The following is a 23,934-nucleotide window of genomic DNA, read 5'->3' as shown; positions in this document are numbered from 1 at the left end:
CTGCTGAAGCAGTGGTTTTGGTTTTTTTGTAGTTTTTGTTATTAAACCCCCATTCCCTGCATCCTCCTGCCTACTCTCCTCTCTGCGCCTGGGTACTTCCCTTCTCCCCCGTTACAGACTCTGGCGATACGATACATATCCCGATATTTTACCGAAACATGTTTTCTTTCTGTTTTTTTAAATATGACTTTGAAAAAGCTCAACCTGAATTTTAATGTCTTCCACTGTAATAAAATGGTCATATTCGGTTTAATGATCACAATGTTAAGCACTGCAATTGTATCTCATATATAAGTTGAGTTTACCAAAGCAAATTCATAGTGCTTTTATTTTGGTAAGTTAATATATAGAAAGGGAACAGTCAACATTGTCTGATTTAAAAAATATCTACATTTTTCAGTGTAAGAAAAAACAAAGAATGAATGAGCCTTAACCAATAAGTTTCTATTGGGGAAATAAAATGCTGTTTATTTTCAGCATTAATGTAGCTTCTCTAGTGCTTTTAAACAGTTCAGGAGCCTGAATGGAGCTTCAAAAATAAAGAGTGGGGAGGACACTGATTCTTTCCAGAAACAATAAACTGGGATGATGAGGCAGCATGACAGAACGAAGGAAAGTTGCTTTAATGTGACAAAAAAGGGGCTTTTTTTTACAATCTGCTCTGTTGCACCTTTGCAGCCACGCTTCTCCCACACAGAAGTAAACTAGTAACACTGATCACCACAATATCAGCCTTTTTCAGAGCGTTGTACACATCCCTCTGAGCCATCAGGTCGCTAAACTAGAATCTATTGCTGGGAGGTTTTGCAGAACTTTAGCCCGCTTTGCTGATAGCATGTTAGCAGATGCTAAGCGCATTAGCCTATTAGCTGCTGCCGTGCTTCATCGTCTATCTTATTTATCTGAGCCGCTAAAAAGCACAGCAATCCACGATTTTATATCTTACTGGCAGCAACATGGCTCAGAGTTTCTGTTTGGTATCCATTCAAGTAAAAACTAAGTAGTTCATGTCTCATAACAACAGAACAAGCTGCCTCTGGCTGCAGTCTTCCTGTTGTCTTGTGCAGAGTAGAGCTGCTCAAAGAGGCTCCGTGTTCTCTGCTGCCAACTAGCGGTCGGAGGGTGAAGTAGACAACAAGAGTCAGACGCTGAAGGACGCTCAGAAATAATTAAATAAATCTCGTCCTGGCAGCATTTTGAATCGATACAAGTATTGCCAAATGACTTATTGCGATATATAGCTGAATCGATTTTTTCTTACACCCCTACAAATAAACATATTACTATCATTAATGGTTTTAACTTCTTTCATTACTTCCCCCGCTGTCCTGAAAAAAAAATAAGATAGGCCTAACGTTACATTATATTAATATTCTGGGCTGTGTGTGTGTGAGAGAGAGAGAGTGAGAGAGACGCATTTCTAGCGTCTCTAATGAGGTAGTTATGCCTAATAACTTTCAATGTGTTTTATATGGATATTAGGGCTTCTCAAAGTCCGGACCAAATGGCAAGCCCATAACTTACCTCTGTATAGGAGAAAAATACTCAAAACTCAAAACTAATTTTTTCCCATTGACTTACACTAACGTTACAGTCTGAAATAATGTGCCTTTTTAAATTGTTGTATTTTGTTACCAAAGTGGTGGTTAACATTGCTGTTTTTCTTTTCTCTATTGTCTAGATAATGAAGTTGACGGAGAAGCAGTGGACTATGGATTGATTGGGAGGATGATTTCATGCCTCTTTGAAGGATCGTTTAAGAAGCAAGCCAAATTTAACTGATTTGTTCAGCAGTGGAAAGAAACCGTGACACTAACCCTCGAGCCTGTCCCAGTACATTCAGAGACGGCAACAGCGGAATCAAGGTACCGGTAACAGTAATGTTATGTCATTGTTATAAAGTTAGGCCTAAGTACCATATTTTTCTGACTATAAGTCGCACTTGAGGATAAGTCGCATCAGTCCAAAAATATGTCATGATGAGGAAAAAAACATATATGTCGCACTGGACTATAAGTTGCATTTATTTAGAACCAAGAGAAAACATTACCATCTATAGCCGCAAGAGGTTACTACTGAAGAAGTTTTTTATCTGGATCTGAATTCACCTCTCTCTCTGGTAGTTTATGTAGTGTAACATTATGCATTAGTGTGTACACACTAATGCATAATGTTACACTGTCTGTGTAGTCTTAATGCAGGGGTAGAAAGTAACTAAGTACATTTACTCCAGTACTGTACTTCAGACCTAATGTTGAGGTACTTGTAGTTTACTTGAGTCTTTTCTTTTCATGCCACTTTCTACTTTATTCCATTACATTCATCTGTTCCAGCTTTAGTTACTCCACTACATTTATCTGTTCCAGCTTTAGTTACTCCTCTACATTCAAGTCCAACTGAGATGATGAGATCATTAAACACAACACAACTGATTGGATCCTTTACTCTTTCTGCAACGGTTTAATACTTAACTACATTTTCCTGATGATACTTGCACACTTTTACTGATGTAACATCTACTCTGTAGGACTTTAACTTGTATTGTTACAGTGTGGTTAATTTGCCAAAATTTTAAGACTATTGTTTTATTTTATCATAGTCATGCCCTCCCATCATCAGCCTTCCCAGCAGTTTTCATCATTCCTAAATTTCCCAGAGATGTTCAGACAAAGTTGGATCAAAAACCGCCATGCAAAATTGAGAGATCCAATCACAACAAAATCATAAGAACATTGTATGAAACCATGGCCCTGATCAAAATGGAAGTTTTGCAACCCAACTGGATCACAGCATTTGAGTTATTAATACTATGTCTGTTACATTCCTCACCTTATTTTGCATCGCTGTTACAGGTTTCCGACCAATGATGACTATGTGAAAGTGTTTAAGGCCCTGATTTTGAAATACCCTTTCTTAAAGGACAAAGAAGGCAATGGTTATGTGAGTTGACAGAATATTAATTGCCAACCTTTATTTATTATACTAGAGTACTGATCCAGTCAAGATAGTAACTCTGTTTTCTGCATTTTGTTGCGCACATTGTTTTTCACTATGTATTTTCATGCTTGTGCTTTCAGTTTTCTGCAAGTGGTTTGTATGCTTATTTAATTGTTCTGTTTTATATTATTTTAAATAGCATACCTGGCACATGTCTCTCAAACGTAAGTTCAAATATGAGCGGGTGCCACTGGTAGATAATGAAGAGGTGTGAAAAATGAAACATAATTTTGGTCATCACAGAAAACCTTTACAACTGGAAGAAAACACAAGTAAACGAGCCAAGGCATCAAAGGTCAGAGCATCTTCTTTGGTTTGCTTTGTATCTATGTGTGCATGTTTTACACACAAGCAGTGTGACCCAATGGTTAGCCCCTTAACCCAGAATGGTATAGAATGGTCCCCCCTGTAAAGTGCTTTAAGTAGCTATGATAAAGCGCTTAGAAAATGTAATAAATTATTATTAGGGGCTCATTTTTCATAAACATTAAAAAGGGTAAAAGCAACTGTCAAATGAGCAAATGTTTGTCATCCCTCTGTGTCGTAGAAGGTGGATATTATTGAGGAAGATGATACCTCAGTAGCGAGCCATGTGAAAGTCCTGCAGGACCAGTACCGGAAGATACAGCCAGATGCCCGAACGGTGGAGGAACAGATGATGAGGACATTTGCTTGGAGAGGGCGAGAGATTGCCAATGGGATGACTGTCAAAGATGACTGTCAAAGAAGAAACAGTCCATGCGGGGTGTGTCTACATTTATTTCCTTACATTTGTGTTGGGAGTTCATAGTAAATTACTAAAGGCTGTCTTTTTTTTATTTTAAAATCCTATGATAATGTTGTGACATGTTTCCATGTTGCAGCTATTTCAGGAAATGGGCCGGCTTCATGATGAAATGAATATCTGCCGAAGATTCGAAGATGGCTTTAAGGTCCTAGTTCACAAAGTGCTTAGCTTGACTCAAACGAAATTTCCCCTTGCAGATCTGGCTTTGGAGGAAAGAGAGGCTGCCCTCACCGAAGATGTCCCTGGTAAGTGGTCACCCCTAGTGTTGTGGAGCCATTTAAGCTTAATTTATTTTCTATTTGTCTATAAGATAACATCTAACTAACCAAAATACACTGTACATTCACGTAATACACTTGCTTTTTTGAATTTATTTTTGTACTTAATTTTCATGGATTGATTTCAGAGCGGCAATCCTGCTGTTGCCGATTCTTTTCAAGGAGAAAAATGACATACTCGTCATACTTGGGGAGGTGTGTAATATGCATATAGTTTTATTTTTTTATTTTTTTACATTACTTCCCACAGAGACAGTCCCACAGTTTTTTTTTGTGTATGTATGTGTGTTTATATACAAATATATGAAGAGTTGTTGTTGTGTTAGTGTTGTTTTTCTTTTTAATGAATGCTTGTGGTAGACTTAAGGTAACTACTTTATGATCTTTATGATCGCTTCAAGAACGAGTGCGTGTGTCGCGTTGCTACTTCTCTGACGCTACCATTTTGGTCTGATAATCATATTTTGCATCGCCATATTTCATTTTTTTGCTGTCCCACCCCTAGTTGTTTTGATTGTTAAAAATCAATAATTAATCAATATTGAACTTACTTATTACAATTTTCACGAATTGTGACTGTAAAGCTCCTTTGACACAATTTGCATTGTGAAAGGCGCTATATAAATAAATGTGACTTGACTTGACTTGAATCTCTTGCAGGAACAGCCACCATCGCCATATCCTACTGTACAACTCAAAGCTGTCACTGACTGGAGAAGTGTGCTGACTCAAAGGGTCCCTGCAGTGGTCAAACTGGATGGGCAGTCAGTCTGCAGGGCGCTCGGTTTGGAGGAAAGTGTTATTGCTGCTTTTTGTGCTTACTTCATCTACAACATTGTATATCCATCTCGCCTGAAGAACACCCTGATTTTCATTCAGCGGTATGTTCTAAAAATGTCTGAGGTTAATGATAAGCCTCTACCTGTTATTTTGACAAGAGTAATCAACATTTTAGCTTGATCAACAATCGCAATGCCTACACAATTCAGCTGTCCTAAATGCTCTCGAAGAGCCTTCACATTGATGAAGTTAATCCAGTTAATCAGTTAATCAGCAGCTTGAAGGGAAACATCAGTATTTCAAACAGGTAGCTAGTTCCTCAAGGAACTTTATCAATGTTACATCAACTTTAAGCAGCTGCCATCAGTTTAGACAATGTTGGGAATTTTTCTCAACTAATATGTTTGGGGAGTATGAGGGGGTTATGGGACGCAGTGTTAACACACTGTTACAGTCTCTTCCTTCAGCTCTTAGGCATTCCATAACTGTTAGTGAGCATTACAAACATGTTAATTTTCAGGACATTACACTCAACCGAGTAACAGAGGTTGTGATTTACAGTGTTAAATACTGTGTGGGAGATGTCTTTGTGGTGGGTCATTTGCACTGTGAAAAAATACCTTTGTTTTTCAGGTCAAATATGTTCTAAACATACACACAGATTGGGCGTTATGTGGAAAAATATTAATTCCTATTTCTTTCTGTCATCACTATTACGCCTACTTGGTGAAATATGAACAGGACTGGACTGTCCTTGACCCTTTTGAGGTGATGGATTTTCATGCTTTGGATACATACTGTTTCGATGATAAACTGTTTGTTAGTATGCGGCATTTATGTTAAGATGTGTTGGGAGGGTTGTAGAGCATTGTGGATGAGCTCAAAGCTTGTGTTTTTTAATCCAGAACACATCAAGTGTCATGAAGTTTATTCGTTAAGTGACTCTCTTCACTTTGATGTGGTGTGCTAAAGTGTTTTGCTTGGTCTTTGAGTTTGAATAAACTCGTGTGTTTCTGCACTAGATTGCTGTTCTTATTAGTGATGTTCATGAAATTGAAAGAAGGAAAATATAAATGGTTCCATTGTATTTATTCCCTGTATCTGATATCGCTGTTCATTTTGTTTTTGGAGTGGCAGTAAGTTGTCAGTTGGTCAGTGAAATGCTTCTTAAAAACTAATAATTTTTAATGTTTATTTATATCAGACATGACATCCTAAATATTGTGGCATTTTATTTTGGGATGTTACATTGTATGGTTGTGAGATGAATTATTATTGAATCTGTGAATTAAACTGTTTTCCATTTAAGGACTAAAATAAATGTCTAAAATTCAGTTAGTTGTTTGTCTTTATTTTCTTTCACTCCTTAAGGAATAAAAATGAACTTTTTTGCCACCTAAAGCTACAAAATGGCTTTGTCACTGGGGCGGTACCTTAATGGGACAAAATTGTACCTTTTTCCAGAGGTACTTTATTGTACCTTTGTCTAAGGTACATTATTGATCCTCAAAGGTACAGTATTGGCCCTTAGAAGGTACAAACAAGTAAGGTACAAATTTGCTCCTCTGACTCAAGGTACAATAATGTACCTTTGAGGGTACCACCCCAGTTACAAGCTTTTGTTCCTTAAAGGTACAGTTTTGTACTTTTATTTCTGAGAGTGTTGAGGGAATAGACGAAGACTTCACAGTGGCAATGCCACACTGCTTCTAGTTAACCTGATGCATACTTGTGAAATTCATCTTAACTCACCGTTTATTAAAAATTGCTTTTGTTTGATTTGAAAATGCCAATCATACCTTTCTGGCAATGGTCCTGCACTGTCAATGAAAAGAACTTGTTACTGTGTTTCCCAATCATGGTCCTCGGAACACACAGTCCTGCATGTTTTCCATGTTGCCCTGCTTATAAACACCTGATTCTGCTTATCATCAGGCTCTGCAGTATGGAAGTATTTGTGTAGCATAAGTTAAAGAAAAGGCAATACCAGAAATGCTTTTTCATTTTGAAAATAAAGCTGCATTTGTTGACTGAAACCGCTTTTTCTTTTTCTTCTTCTTCTTCAACACCGCTCATTTTGTCACTTAATTAAAATGAGTAAAAAAAAAAATTAAATTTTATTTTCGAAAAGTTGTTTAATAAATGTGTAGCAAAATTCAGTTAGAAATATATAATTTGACCATTAAAATTGATTAACAGAAATGCTTTTTCATTTTCAAAATGAAGCTGCATTTATTGACTCAAGGTTAGAAGGAAAAAGATATCCGCCAAACCGTTCTTTTTTTCAACGCCGCTTGTTCTGTCACTTAATTAAAATTAATAAAGATTATGGTATTTGACACTTAATTACGTGTCATTTTCTAAATGTGTTGCAATTAGAAAAATCCTTCAAAATGCTTTTTCGTTTTCTACGTAAAAAACGCCTATTCTGTGTCATAAATAAAATGAAAATGCAAAGAGGATTTGATAATTTGTGTTTTCACATCCATCCTGCGAAAGGTGTCGCATAACTCAATCCCACTCAGCATTTCCAGGGGGGAAGTGGGGCGATGACGTCAGTGCTTTCTCTGTGTGTCCAGCTGTTAAGAGACACAGACATGTATAGGAGCAGTGTGCCCAGGCTTGTAGCATTGTGTTATCGGCAGGGGAGAGGGCTTTGTGACGGCTGTGCACTCCTGATGATTGTACACAGCTTCTCAGGACTACGTAGCAGCATTTCCACCTTCTGCGGCCCTCCTTTGGATGCACAGCAGTTCGTCAAAGCTTCCCCCGGACTACCTTTGTCTTTGGACTGGCAGCTGCCTTGGCCTAGCGCGCTCACGAATCCCCGCTTTCCGCAACTCCGCATCGCCGAAGGTGAAGTGCTGCAATGCAGACTCGAGATAATGTAAACCATTTTATTAATTTGTGTTTCTAGTAGTGTCCAGACAATAATAGGCTGATGTTATTCCCTCATATATTTACTTACAAGATGCTCATTGTGGCATTTTGGAGTTTGAAGTTACTCCACGGCTAATGTTTTTAGCACGTCAGCTTAAACTTTTGCCGTATGCTGGTTGGACCAACACGCACTGACGTCATCACACTACCTTCCCCCTGGAAATGCTGAGTGGGATTGAGTTATGCGACACCTTTCGCAGAATTGATGTGAAAACGCAAATGCAATCCCCTCTTTGCATTTTTGTTTTAAGTGTGACGCAGGATAATTGGTTATTAAGTAGAAAATGAAAAAGCATTTTGAAGGATTGATTTGCAATTTATTTTTGAGTTATTTCATGCAGTTACATTGTGAAAATGAAAAAGCATTTCTGTTAATCCATTTTAATGATCAAATTAGATATTTATGGCCCGCAGCAGCAGTCACTGACTGCAAGGACCATATTGTTTTCGCAGTTGGAACGACGACTTCGTCGCCTTTCAGCGAGAATGTGACCCCCGCCGCATGCTCGAAAAGTCACCAAAACGTGCACACACCTGGGATAAATTGCAAATGAATTTTCCACAAAGTCAACGTCACCCCCCCGAAGACGATGACATCACGGCCAGCGATCCCGTCAAAAAAATGAATGGGCCGAAAATCGCGTATGGGGCCCAACAAAATGTACCTCAAAATACAGTCGCGAAACCAAAACACACGTGTCGGGGATATCCCAAAGAAGTTTTGAAATCATTACGGCGTGGCCACACGACCTACGGCTTGGCGGCCATTTTGTGGCGAACTCTGAGAATTGGCGATTTTCGTGTTTTCTCACGATATGGGGAAACGACACTTTTGTTTGAGCGATTTTCACGCAATTGCACACACTTGCTGCCAGCTCCAGCCTACAAACACCACAGAAGTGTCGTTGACCTGTGACCTTGGGAAAAGGCCGCCATCTGTAATTTTCTCAAAAAAGCACCTTTAGCACCAGATACAAACGAAAACTCGTCGTTGAAATTTTCATCAATCGTCTCGTAACTTTTCGGGCATCAACGGCCAGCTACTCTGGACAAAATGTTGGAATTAGAAGTTGTAGAATTTGAACGGCGTGCGCGTGGCGAGCTCGCAACCGTTGCCATCTTAGCTAGCTCGCACATTTTTCATCGGAATGTCGTGAAGAGGAAATATGCAATTCCCTGGCCCGCGCTGAACAGACGATGTCACGCACGACAAGATCGATAAAGGAATGTGGGCGTGGTAAGCAAAAAACCGTCGCCAAAAAATGTGCCGACTCAGCAAAAACGGAAAAATTCTGAACTTTTTTTTTGAGAATCGCCAAACGAAACCAATCTACCCTTGTTCGCGATATCCAAAGGAAGTTTTGAAATCATTACGGGATGGTGACACGACCTACGGTTTGGCGGCCATTTTGTGCCAAAATACAATACAATATGAAAAAATGAACTTTTTTTCCAGGGATTTTCACGAAATTTCACTCACATGTTGCTAGAGCGAGTCCACAACTACCTCTGGAGTTTCGTCGACCTTTGACCTCAGGAAAAGGCCGCCATCTTGAATTTTCTATAAAAAACACCTGTACCGCTGGATTCAATCGTAAACTTATCTCGAAATCATCTCAAAACTTTTTGGGAATCAGTGGCAAGCTACTGTGGAAAAAATGTTGGAATAGGAAGTTGTAGATTTTAAAGGGCGTGCGCGTGGCGCACTGAAATAAGTCCTATGTTTTTCACAGGACTACTGTGAAATTTGAATGCATGCAATAATGCCTGAAACTGCATACATTGAAAAACACTGGATATGGACATATAAGGAATGTGGGCGTGGTTAGAATAAAACCACTGTTGCTAAGGACGACAAAAAGTTTACTTTTACCGATTTGTCTGAAACTGACGTCGATCTGTTCGTCCCCCCGAGGGGACCAAAACATAATATGGTTTCTATGGAGATAAAATCAACAGAAAAGCCGCCATTTTGAAAAAAGTGTTTTTTTTTACTAACTTATGACGTATAGCTCTCACCAATGGAGGAATGTGTTTTTCTGAGTCAGTTGATGATGCTGCACGCTATGCTAGCACTTTTAGCCACATTAGCATAGCTAACATAGTTAGCACAATTAGCATTTTAGGTAATGTGTTTTTTCTGTGTCAGTTGATGATGCTGATCGCTATGCTAGCACTTTTAGCCACATTAGCATAGCTAGCATAGTTAGCATAATTAGCATTTTAGGTAATGTGTTTTTCTGAGTCAGTTGATGATGCTGATCGCTATGCTAGCAATTTTAGCCACATTAGCATAGTTAGCATAATTAGCATTTTAGGTAATGTGTTTTTCTGAGTTAGTTGATGATGATGATCGCTATGCTAGCACTTTTAGCCAAATTAGCATAGTAAGCATAATTAGCAAAATCAGCCTTGACTAGCTTTTAATTTGTGGGCGGTGAGGGCGGTGAAGGCGGCGGTGGTGCGTAGAGTTGGGCGTAGAAGGCGGTTTGCGTCTGCGGGCCATACAACGCCGCTTGCGGCTTTAATTCTAATTGAATTTTGCTACACATTTACTAGAGAACTTTTTTGAAAAGGAAATGTCAAATACTATTTTCTTTATCATTTTAATTAAGTGACAGAATAAGCGGTGTTGTAGAAGAGAAGAAAAAGTGATTTGGCGGATTGCTTTTTCTTTTTAATTTTGAGTCAACAAATGCAGCTTAATTGTGAAAATGAAAATGCATTTTCTGGTATTGACTTTTATTTTTAATTATGCTACACAAATGCTTCCATACTGCAGAAGCCTGCCAATGACAGTCATCAAAGCCAGGTGTGTTTGAACAGGACTAGATTGAAATAAAATATAGGACAGTGTTCCCCGAGGACAGTGGCGGTTTTTCCTATGGGCAATGTGGGTGGTTGTGCAGTGCTCAATCTTGCAGGGGGAGCACACACCAAAAAAATAAAGAAATAATTACCACCCTCGTGCAGTTTTTCTAGACTAAAACTGCTCATTTTCACATAATGCTAATGAAATGTGGGCCAGGGCGCCCCTACTATTGTGTCAAGTTGCTGCTTAACAACAGTAAAGTATTGACAGTATTTTGTACTGTCTGTGTAGAATATGCTAGAGGAGTCCATGTGTGCAGGGGGAAACAAACTTGCAACTGCAGAGGATGTGAACAGGTAGAGAGGAAAAGCAGGTAGAAAGGCGGGGGAGGGGCTTTGACTCACCGCTTATGAGTCCAGACCCCACAACAAACCAACTGCTGCTTCCTAATAAAAAAAAAGTTTTTATTCATAAAATCATTATTATACTTTATTGGGTTTTCTGGATTTTTTGAAAAAGTAAAAAAAAAACAAAAAACAATAGGAGTCTGCATCAAAGTGAATTTGTTTCCATCCTCTCATTCATCCTAACTCTGGGTGTCTGACAGACAGAAAAGTCTATTCAGGGTTGGGGAAAAAGGACAACAGGTCAAAGAAAATATCAGGTGCCCAGTTTATAAATAAAAGAAGAGAAGAGGAACCAGGGCTCCAGACTGCGACCAATTGGTCGCATTTTGCGACCAAAATTTGAGAGTGTGCGAGTAAATTTTACATCCACTCGCACATGTGCTACCAGTAAATTTGCCTCCCCCACCCTTTGTATTTTTAATACATAAAACGTAGAAGGGTCACGTCAATGATCAATGAAATAATCAATGAGACGCGAGCCCACACGCACGCAGGCAGACACACACACTCACGCACATACTCATGAAACGCGAGCACACATTCGCGGGAAGCCTAGGGGGTGGGGCCTAGAGATATTCGCGCGCGCGTAAACATCTGTGGGAAGGAAACGGAGACATATATCATCACAACCTGATATGTGCGTGCGCCTGAGCTACGGGTAAGCGAACTATTGATTCATTCTTCCGACCTGCGTCTGGTGTACCAGGGCCAGATTCTACAGCAGGGGTCTCAAACTCGCGGCCCCCAAGATGATATTTTGCGGCCCCTGCCTTAATATGAGCGTTCAATTTTAATGCGGCTCGCCAGTTTGTATGTGAGACACTTTTTCATTGTCGTGCGTGGAGCTGACCAACCAATCACAGTGGGGTATATGACTCTTGGGGGGCATAACAATGACAGGGTTTGAAAGCAGGACACCTGACAGCCCCCTCCCCGGACCACATTCCTTACTTTCCTTTAGAACGTATTTTTTCGCTCGTAATTTTCTACATACATGCAGTCCGTGCTCAACTTTTCTCTGGGTCGCACAGAACCGGAGGAAGGTTTAGGTTTTGGTTACGGTTACGGCGGCACATCAAACGGTTTATGCACGGCTGTTAGGGCAGCTCACCGCTCCCGCGGGAGTCGGGTCAGCCGAGGAGATTAAATGTCCCACACCTACATGCATGACAGCTAACGAGGCTTGAACTTTAAATATGTGCGAGTGACAAGATACACTGAAAACACGTTGGGGAAAATGCAACGATAGACGTGTTTAAGATGATCCAGCATCCTGGATCGTTGGGGAGACCAGGCGGGGGGCGAAGGCGAATGAAGGACAACAGGAAATTGGAGTTGTCCTTACCATTCAATTTAGTTTTAATATTCCTCTCCCCCTCAGTATGATCTGTGTTATTATATATTTTATGCTTATTTGAATGTTTTGTAATGTATGTAGCCTTTTTTTAATCAATTGGTATTTTAAATTATTTTGATTGATCACTTAACTACAAAAACCATCAGGACACATGTCCCATAATGCATTGTTTTGTAGTCATCAGGGCAGCTTTCAGTCAGTGCAGTACTAAATTTCCAGCTGTGTTCGCTCAGGTTGGGGCCTTGCTCCCACCCCTTTCTCTGATATTTTTGTTTTGATTGACAGGTGATGTTGGAGCAAAAACAAAAATATACCTCACACACCAGGTGATCTGTGCAGCGTTGAGTCCACCTGGGTGATCTCAAACACTCTTTTGGTGTCACCAACATACATTTCCATCCGTTTTCTTTACTTATTTGTACTGTCATGACAGCGATGCTTTTGTCAGTTTACCTTGTTGTTACATCTTCAAAAGTGCAGATTAAAATGTGACACTGAATTTGAAATGGCACATTGTAATTTTTGTATCTATTATTAAACTATTTATTAGTAATACAGTGGAAATTAGTAGATTTGGTTAGCATGTTGATTTACGGTATGCGCCCCTAAATTTTCTGGTTGTGCCCCTAAAATTTTCAGTTGGGGGCCACTATGCTCCTAGTGAAAAAAGTTAGTCTGGAGCCCTGGGAACAAAAACACTCCAACGATAAAGGAATGCAGGCGGTCTAAGATTAACGTTCGCTAGGCGCCAAATTACTGTTTAAGAAGTAATTTTTTGAGAAACATTTGCCACATGGCTAATGAAAGTTTGCATTTAATTAGTCTTGTTAATTAGCTTATTGGTGTATGTCATCCAAGCTCTTCTGGCATTTTCATATTTAGTCAATGTTTCAGATGCAATGTACATAATCAATAGTGTTGTTTTGTGCAGTTTTACGTGGAACCGAAGCACATGAACAGATTCTTTAGTTTCCATCATTGATGTTCATTCATGAAGCCAACGGAAATTACTGGAATTATTTAATTTATAATTTGTCAGGGTTGTATACAGCTCAAGAAAAAAAATAACTGAAAAATGTGGCAATTTCATTTTTTTTCACCAGAGCCAGCCAGCCTTTAAAAAGAAAACACAAACTGAGCAAACTGTTAAGTGTGAAATAACTTGCATACTATATCTTAATTGTGCATTCAACTATAAAAGTATGTTTTATTTATATGATTAATGAAGTAAAATAAATAATGTATTTTGTTCTTGTGTTTGTGTGTATGCAGGCTTTGAGTTGTTGAGGACGGGGCTGGAAAGGGGAGGGGAGTGACAGTCAGGGTGGGTGGGCTCCGTCCAGTGTTTATGCCCAGGGCGTCAAACTAGTCAGAACCGCCTCTGGCTGAAGACGAGGGTTGAGAAACTCTAGGTTAAAGTGAGATACTGTAATTGGAGGAGGGCCATTTTTTCCTTCTTCCTGTATGTAAGAGTTTAGGTTGCTGATACCAGTAGTGACTATTATAAGCAGGTGATTTACAGGGAAAGATTCAATTTAAAAACAACTCATTTAGAAAAGCACACACACCAAAAGAAATAGAAAAAGGAAAAAAATCAAAAAGGGATTAATCCCTTTTTGGTTCATGTTGGATTTAAATCCAATGTTGGAATTAAACATCCAACATGAAACCAAAGCTACATTCTAGAAAGGCTGGACCAAAATCATTCTGCTGTGTACAATACCAAAAAAAAAGTGATAAGCTAAAAACTTTGTATATCCTGCAGGCAAACTTTAAACCATTAATGACTTCAGTTCCTGTACTGTTGAATATTTAAAGACAGACTGTGTAGGTCTTGAATTATATTTCACTTTTTAAAGAGTTGTAGCAAACCAGCAAAAGATATTGGGAATTTTACAAGTATAATTGCAAGACAGCTTATACTGTTACCATATACAGATGAGCAACAACTTGTTTTTTTTTCCATATCTCAAATACCAACATTGAAAAACTTTGAATTGAAAAAATGTTCTCATACTGGGGATATAATTAATTGTTTTAAACAGGTCAAAGAGGCCAAAATGGGGCTTTAAACTGATTTCGCTAGGACTGGTGAGGGTGCACCCGCCGTTCATGGCAGGTCAAGACACGTTCAGCTCTTTTCTCGGGTACTCCATGCCAAAGCCCTTCCAGCGAAGGTATTTCTTCCCGGTGTTACTTAAAGTTCCTAAGTTTTAATGTTACTCAAAACAAGTTGTTATTAAGGTCTTTTTTTGGGGGGCGAAAAGTATCGTACCAAGTTAAGGCTGGTGAAAATGGAAGACGAGGAGGAAAAAAGCAACGCTTTCATCAAAGTTGTATGACGAGATTAATTACTACGTCTCATCATGAAACTTTTAATGCCACGGTTGTTGTTTTTGTCTTACCTGGTGCGCCACAGTCTGCACAGGTGTTGTTTCCAGGTTTCTGGAGGATCTCTCTTAAAGCCCGGATTTTTCTTTCACTTCCCGACATTTTAGCGTGCAGATCTGTAAATCATCCACTCGTAGAGGTTACAAAAATTGATAAACACCCGATCCAGGTGTGTCTAATGGCCTCCACCCCCACACACACACACCTAAAAGTGCTGACAAGTCCGGACAGGTAAGTTTGGTCGCCAACTCCACAAGTTGTGCAATTCTAGTGAGGAAGACCGAAGATCGTGCTTTCTTCTTCCTTGGAGAGAAAAAAAATATATCAACACAGACATTCCTTTAAAATTCTTGACGAAGTTATTCAAACCATGTCTGTCTGCCAAGTGAGCATGCGCCAAAGACAAGGAAGTGAAGCGTGGAGGATATTTATGGCACCACATTGCAAACAAAACTTTCTAAGTTGAAAATGAAAATATTAAATATTTGCTTTCAAATACTTTTTCTCTGTTTTCATTTTTTTCTTTCAATTTTTTTTTTGCTCTCAACATTTTTTATTTTGTTTTCATTTTATTTTTTTTGCTTTCAAAAAATATTTTTGCAATTGCAACGCAAATGTTTTTGCATACGTTGTGTCTCATCTGGGAGGTATTCCAGGAAGTGTGTTTAATCTAGCCTGACTTTAACCCTGAACTATGGCTGAAATCCGCCTGAACTTGCTTACTCGGGGTATGTCGGTTCCAAAAGACCGGATTTGAGTTGGCGTAATTACGCTCGACTTGGTAACCCTGGGTTAATGCACCTGCATGTCAAGTACATAAAGACATACTCAATAGATCGCCGATTTCCGGAGTCACCATGGAAACGCGTGGAGAAAAAAAGAAAGCGCTATACGTCAGTGAGACGGAGTCTGAGATTAATGACGGCGTATGAAGATTATACGTCCATCAAAAAAGTGATACGGCTGCATCTGCAAAAGGAAGAGTTTCTGCTTGTAGTAGAAGAACAGACAAAGTAAACGCACGAGTTTCTGATCTTATTTCCATTTTCATGTGACGCATATATATATATATATATATAACTTATCCAATTTTGTCAACTTAAATGAATTACTTCTATTGGTAACAAGTAATTGAGTTAAATTTATTCAACCTAATTTCTTACGTCTATAAAACTCAATAGTTGTTTATACAACGCAAATTTACATATTTATTTAACTAAATGTCATATTACTCCAATTCAAGTAATTTTTTTCCCATCATAATGAATTATAATTCTTGAACTCTCATATGTCTAAGTTTGAGCCGGCAGATCCTCATTTTTATAACAATAAAAAGAACAAAACAGTATGTGCTTAGTATGTTCATCCATTTAGGAATTTTCCAACATTGTCATTATACAGTCTGACTTTAGGGGTGCTATATGAACTCATCATCCTCTCCCTCCCTCTCCCTCATGGTGCAGAGACTTGAGCAAAGTAAAAATAATAATAATAATAATACATTTTATTTAAAAGCGCCTTTCAAAACACCCAAGGTCACTGTACAAAGTTAGAGGTAAAACACAATAAAATCACAACATGTTAAAAACAATAAATAAATTGGATTCATTTGTAAAATCAGCTGACAGAGAATGAGAAATTGTGTTCCGGAAATGCAAGCTTAAACAGATAGGTTTTTAGTCTGGATTTAAAGATCAGAAAGGAGTCAGTGTTACGGAAGTCTGGGGGGAGAGAGTTCCAGAGTTGGGGAGCAGAGCGACTGAAGGCACGGCTCCCCATGGTGACCATACAGGCCGGAGGGACAGAGAGCTGAAGGGAGGAAGAAGAACAAAGTAGGACAAAATAACTCGGAAAAACACGGTAAAACAGCTAAACAACTAAACACATTTGGTCAAAAACCCACACTTAAACCCAAATCCGTCCAGACAGGCACAGGGAATGGTATCCCACAATCCCTTGCGGTTCCGATCTATCAGCAGCACCAAAGTTACACCTACTTAATTGAATTAATTTGAATGAAAGCAAAATAACTGTCTGAAAACTATGTGTTATTTTTAAACTGAATTAAAAAAAAAGATTTTTAATTATCTTAACTGAAGCAAATAATTAAGTTAGATCGAAGTAAAAAAGTTTATTTTTCCAACATCCATATGTGGTCTTATCACCCTCTCACGGTGGAAAAAGTATTATCTGAGCTTCTTCCTCCACTGAATCATCTTCAAATGGACACGGCATGCTGCTTCACCTCTCTGTAAACAAACTAACCTTCAACTAAACCAGGGGCCTGTTGCACAAAAGTAGAATTAAGACATCCGGGATAAATGACTGAGCTGATCTCAATGAATCCAAAACATGTGCGTCCAGGCTTAATCGGTTGCACAAAGACCAAGCCAGGATGAGCAGAAACGGATTCATCAAGCCAGGTGTAACCAATCCTGGATAGGTGCGCGCTCAAGGCTCACTCAAACAGACCCCGCCGAAGATCACAGATAAACTGATTTACCATGGCAACTAGAGCTGCGTACCTTTCCCCGTCGGAAGCACAAATCCTCATGGAGGCATACGAGGAGGTAAAAGATATAATTAAGAAGAAAGGCAACACCACCACAGTGATAAAACACACTCAAGATTATTTTAAATTAAATTACCAGCCAATTAATTTTATGAAAATGTAAGTTGTCATTTCAACCAGAAAATGTTATGTTTGTAAATCTTACGTGAATGAATCATGTCGATCGTACATAAAAATAATCCATTTAAAAGTTACTAATTTCAATCATGTTGATCCAATATGATACCGTTAAATTGGATACATTAGTAATCGCAAGGAATTGTGGGATTCCATTTTCTTTGTCTATCTGGGCAGATTGGGGTCTAAGTGTGAGTTTTTGTCCATGGGTTTTATTGTCTAGCTGTTTTACTCTGTTTTAACAAGTGATTTAAACTGATATGTTTATTCCTTTTCTGCACCATGAGTTAGAGTGTGGGAGAGGATGATGACCAAACCCCTTGTGCGGTAAACTGTTCATGTAACTTAAAACAGAATTCGCGTTATTTGAGCTCCTGTCTTGTGATGTGGGACATTACTGCGTATTTAATGTCTTTGATGTGAAAATTAAAAGACCCATTGGAAAACATTATCAATGTCAGATGTATAAATAAAATTAAAGCAATAAATTAAGTTATATCAACATAAATTGTGTTAGGTAGTCATAAAAATTTAAGTTGAATAAACTTAATTTAATGAGGTGTGACCAATTGAAGTGATTCAATTTAGTTGGATCAACTTTTGTCCTTTGAGAGTGAGCAACAATATTAATTTAAACTTGGGTCCAACTGCAGTATTTAGATTGAATCAACTTAAATTTATTAGTTTGAACCTAAGTACATTAAGGAGGACCAATATGATTCATTTTTGTTCAAGTAACCCTATCTAATCATGTGGAAATCATTTCCATAATTTTTTTATGTTCATTCAAAGTGAACCTTTTTTTGAGTGTAGTTTACCTGCTTTGTTTTGTCCTTATTCAATAAAGTAACATAATGTTACACATTGTGTTTTTATATTTTAATGGAATGTGTATTATTTTATATGACAGAGTACTAGGGCCCACTAAGGCAAAAAGGATAAAGTCATAAATTTATGAGGCTGGTTCTTTCTGCAAAAAAGCAACATATTCTTTTTACAGTTTTGATAGTTATGAAAATGTGATACTTCATATTCTGGCACATCAGCATGTCTTCGTTTATGAAACCATACTGAAGGACAATTTCACGAAATGCCCCACATCTGTCATTTTAACAACTCTCCTCCTTTAAAACAACTGGTTACAATATTATGACTTGTCTTTTTTTCCCTCTGTGGCCCTAATATTCTATCATTTTATATATAGCCTTAGTATGGGAAACTGTAAATTATCTAATGATAGCAACATCATCTAAAACTCATTATTTATCCAAAATGATTGAAATTAATGATCACGAACGTTTAAATAATGACAGCGGGTCTAGTTATATGTGATAACAATGTATAGTGAGCAATGAAATAACTATTGGTTTCCATTTGTGGCGACTGCTGACTGACATTAGGGATGGGATTAAATAGATCCTGGAATTTAGCCTGGTCTGGAGCAGGCTAGCTCCACAGAATAAATCTCCATGGTAACTTATACCATAACATATCCTCCTGCCCCCTATCCAGCTTTAGTGCAACCGGATTGGGGATCAATTGAGCCAGGATCACCAAGATATCCTGGCTTAATCCCTTATCCTACTTTTGTGCAACAGGCCCCTGCTCAGGACCAGGTTATGTTCAGAGCATGAGTTGCCATGGCAACTTGACCTACCCTGAAAGATACCTCCATTTCTGGAACCGAAAGCTGAGGTTATCAAATTCCTTAGCCTCAAACCTACCGTGGGAGCTAGCATAACCTGCTTTCTGGAATACCCCCCTGGCTTTTTACCTGTCATTGATTTTGTGTTCATAAGTTTCAGTTTAGTATGACATAGCTGCCATCAAACAGCCGATGACAATCAACAACAGGATGACTACTGGGGGGTATTCCAGGGGGGGATTCAAGAAGGCTCGAATTTACTACCCTGACTTTATTTTTATTTTTTTAATTAGGACAGTGCATATTAAACAATGTTTCAGCAGCTGCTTTGACTTAAATATGCCAGAGTTAGCACGGAAGCTTAATTTCATCCATTGTTCTAAGGCAGGATAAAAGGTTCAACAATTACATTTACAACATAATAATATAATAGCACAATATTAGTGATAAAAATATTTTCAAAGGAGGTTTACAATGACGATGAAATTACTTTTAGAACATCAGGAGCAGATATTTCCTTAATATGAAATATTTGCTTACTATTTTCTACAGATTTACATGGGATATCAGGACATTTTAGTTGTCTTGTTAAATATTCAATTGAACTAATAAAAAAGTTATAAAAAATGTTGACAATTCTATTCAAATTGTCCATTAATGCACCATTTATCTGAAGCTGTAGCTCTCTGGTGTTGTGCTCTTTCTTAAGTTCTAATAGCTTATTTAGGTGCTTCCACACAATCTTTCCATTTCCATGTGCTTTATTAATTGAATTATCAACAAGCTGTTTCAATTTCTTCCTGTCTGGTATATTGTCCCAATTGATGTTGAGATCACCCATAACAATAATCTCTCTTAAAGAATTACAGTGATTTAAAATAGACTCAAACTGATCATAAAAGATGTCCTTGGTGGAGGGAGGCCTATACATACAAATCACAGTAAAAGACTTTGTAGAAAGAATTGTTACATTTAGACCTATACATTTTTAAATTTGATTGATTTGATTTCAATTCATTGATTTACTTCAAGCATTGTAGTTAAAGCAATAAAGAATTTACACATATTCATCAAACTCATTACAGAAATGACGAAAAGCATATATTAACCCTTGTGCTATCTTAGATGACCCCACCCTTCCATTGACGTGTTCTCCCTACCATGATAAAGGTGAATAAACGTGGAAAGATTTCATGTAATCTATGGACACCAGTGAAGATCACAAAACATTGAAGAAAAAAGGTTTAGTGCACTGTCTAGAGCAGGGGTGCCCAAAGTGGGGCCCGCGGGCAAAATTTGGCCCGCCAAAGGTTTTCTTCTGGCCCGCTGAGTCATGGCTGCGACCCCTTAACCTCACATCCATTGTCAATGATGGTGAAAACTCTATGGCTGTAATTTACTTTCGTTCTCCAGGTGGCGCTGTTAGCCCCTTAGCTGCCCACCGCTGCCACCCCTTCTCAACCCCCTGCACAGGGTGTCTACTTTTATGTCCTCACTGCTCTCCCTACCGGCATTTTAAACAAAAGTGGGAGGAGGATTATTTTTTTGCAGGAATCTCTTCTAAGGCTGTTTGTCTTATTTGCCAGCAATCTGTGGCTGCAGTGAAAGAGTACAATATATGTCGCCACTATGAGACTAAACATGCGGTAGCGATGTAGCGATGTAGTGATAGCCTGTGGTGTTAGCTGTAGTCCATCCAAAATGGAGCTCAAAAAAGGTCCAGGATTTAAGGTATTTTGACTTTTACGGTATTGTCACTTTTCAACTTACTCTGACAATGGAAAACACTTTGTTGCTCAAATATGAGAAAATGTGTCTTCAAGTGCTCAAAAGCACCAAAAAGGTGAAAAAAAGGCTATTTTAATTAAATTCTTACCATTTTGACTTGTCAACTTACTCTGACAGTGGAAAACACTTTTTTGCTCAAAAATGAGAAAAGGTGTCTTCAAATGACTTTTGTGCTCAAAAACACCAAAAAGTTGAAAACAAGACAATTTTGCTCAAGTTCTTACTATTTTGACTTTTCCACTTACTCTGACAGTGGAAAACACTTTTTCGCTCAAAATGAGAAAATGTATCTTCAAGTTCCTTTCGTGCTCCAAAACACAAAAAAGGTGAAAAAAATGGAATTATGCTCAAATTCTTACCATTTTGACTTTTTATCTGACAGCGGAAAACACGTTTCTAATCAAAAATGAAAAAAATGTGTCTTCAATGAGTTTTGTGCTCAAAAAGAACAAAAAGGTGAAAAAAGGCACTATTGCTAATATTCTTACTATTTCAACTTTTCAACTTACTCTGACAGTGGAAAACACATTGTTTCTAAAAAATGAGAAAATGTGTCTCAGTTTGACTTTTGTGCTCAAAAACACCAAAAAGGTGAGACAAGGCTCTTTTAATTAAATTCTTACTATTTTGACTTTTTGTGAGGAAACTGGCGATTCTAAACAGGACTGTAAGATAATGAAATTAGGTTGGTTCGTTCCCTTCAGTTTCCTGCACACAGAAATGAATGAATAATGTCTCAGAGACAGTTACTTATCTTTTGTGGATGTTTTACTTCGTACAAACACGAAGGGGACAGACAGATGAACATGGTGCATTCAAAAGTCCGAAGCCTCAGAGATGGACTTGGTATATAAACCTTGCATTTGCATATTCAGAAGATTGTCCGATGGACCTTGTGTAAAAATCACGCCCACAAGTTGCTGCTGGAGAGAAGCTCCAAGGCTAAAGTGAAGACAACTCTGAGGCCTTCTCAGCAGTTCACACATGAACAGAAAAAAGGGAGTATGAGAATAAACTGTGAGAACAATAGCTTGGCTGTGCTGTCTTCAAATGTAATACAATTTTGAGATGACAATACATGCTTAGTGAATTAAGTTTAAACCATTAGTATAATAAAAGTTAAAGGCAGTTTCTAACTATTGTTCACATACCCCCCTGTTTGTCAAATCAAAATTATATATGGAAAAGCATAGGCAGCATATTGGCTCTGCATCGAAAACAAAAGTGTATAGGTATGTGTAAATACACAAGAATACATAAAATAAACGTGAATAAATGAACATAACAGAGGCGGTAGGTGATGCATGTGTGTGCTAGCAAAAACCTCCAGGGCAAAACTTATACCATCTGTGTGAAACATTCATTGAGCAGTCAGAGAGGACAAAAGTCTTGCAACCGCCCAGCGCCCCTCGGTGGCCATCCCTAAGGATACGCATGCATCACCAGTCCGAACCTCGGCACAATTTCGTCAATTAAAGTTACATAGAACAATAAACAAAGTAGGAAATAAAGAAAAAAAAAATCAAATCCAATAAAAGAAATACAACAAAAGAAAATAACCCTTCAAAGACCAGTGTCAACCACGAGCGGATGTGAACCAGGTGTATCGTAGGCATATTGTTGATAAAGTCGGCCTGACAGCATCTTGTCAATCATTGATCTGATACAGGGAACCACACAGGTGACGAAAAGAAAAATGAAAAACAACACACAGAGGACTGGAGTGATTAGTTTTATCAGTACACTCCACCAGAAGTAAACCAATAAAGCGGGGACCCAGACCAGTAGGTGTCAGTCATCTGAGAAGAAATGTGCTATTCAAGGGTTTTGACCTCATAGATGATGTGAGTGAGATTTCCAGGGGAAGATGGAATACATGTACAAGATGAAGCCACGAGGAACAGCTGGACCCATGTTAGCTGGTTCGAAGCTCACTGTAGCTGGAAAGAGAGCAGTGCGAGAGGAAACACTCCAGGGAGCGCCCTTTGCAGAAGTAGTGTCACACTGCGGCGGCTGCGTAGTTGAACTTCAACCAGGGATGTGTCTCAAAATGTCAGTCTCCTAGGCTCTCAGCAATTTACAGTGGCTTACGTGAATCCAGAAGGGTCATTCAGCAATTTGTACTGCAGTTGGCATTCGGAAGAGAACCCTGAAGGGTCCTGTCCACCTTGGGTGTGACCAATGAGTCCGTTGAATGGCCTTCAGGAAAACCAGGTCAGAGAGATCAGAGATCTTCTGGTCGGGATTCAGAGTTCTGGTCGGGATTCAGAGTCTGTGGGAAGGAGAGAGCTGGAGGCAGACTCAATGCGTTCCTTTGTTCTCACAGCTTTCTTCAAATAATCATGTAAATCATCAATGGTATCATTAGAGCCAGGCATGAAAGTAGAAAAAAATCAGGCAAAAAATGAAAAAAATTGTGAAAAACACATTCAAAGGGAAACAGACAAGAACCCAACTCATTTTAACAGCACCATGAGCGTTAGGTCGTAAATAAATAAATCATGCACGGACACAGTAAAAACAGGCCTCTGCCAGGTCAGGCACGTCGACTAATGGGAAAGTTGGAATGGAAGGGAGTAGAGCATACTGCACATGCTCCTTGAGAATTCGCACAAGAGAATCACAGTTCTCATCGTTTCCACTATCAGCCGCACAAGCAGCTTCAGCATACAGCGAGTGAGTAAGGGTGGGAGGCTGATTAGATAAGGTGGTGAGGTCCGGGGAAGAATATAATTTTGCCAGAAGCAGAAACTAAATGTCCCAAAATTTTCAACCCGAGTATGGGCCAGCTGGAGTTCAGATGTACTGCAGTCATGGCCCGGGAGGTTGAAACTTAAAAAGGTTTGCAGACATTGCCATTGAAAAAATAGAAGGAGAGTCAGTGAAGCCCTGAGGCAGCCGGGCAAAGGTCAGTCTTTTGCCCTCAAAGGTAAATGCAAACCAAAATTGAGATCATTCAGAAACAGGGATTGAAAAAAAAAGCATTTGCTAAATCCACAACAGAGAATAAACAATGTTGTGGTTGCAGGTCATTTAACAAAGTATGTGGGTCAGACAAAAGAC

The 23,934-nt window shown here is 38.7% G+C and overlaps 1 protein-coding gene across 2 annotated transcripts in view; it reads right to left on the bottom strand.

Moving 5' to 3' along the window:
• Positions 1-15,134, bottom strand: part of LOC101155162 (arf-GAP with dual PH domain-containing protein 1) — a 40,637-nt gene extending 25,503 nt beyond the window's left edge. Inside the window, exons 1-2 of one of the 2 annotated variants that reach the window (XM_004084756.4) lie at positions 14,955-15,134; positions 14,764-14,865 (exon numbers count right to left, since the gene is read on the bottom strand). In XM_004084756.4, coding sequence (XP_004084804.1) covers positions 14,764-14,851 — 88 coding nt within the window. In that variant the 5' untranslated portion in view covers positions 14,852-14,865; positions 14,955-15,134. The other variant, XM_023959067.1, reaches the window with a different exon arrangement.
• Positions 15,135-23,934: the final 8,800 nt, after the last annotated feature.

The sequence above is a fragment of the Oryzias latipes genome, chromosome 1 (genome assembly GCF_002234675.1).
Source record: "Oryzias latipes chromosome 1, ASM223467v1".
Classification (NCBI taxonomy): domain Eukaryota; kingdom Metazoa; phylum Chordata; class Actinopteri; order Beloniformes; family Adrianichthyidae; genus Oryzias; species Oryzias latipes.
The sequence above is the reverse complement of the archived record's forward strand: the minus strand, read 5'-3'. Positions and strand labels throughout refer to the sequence as shown.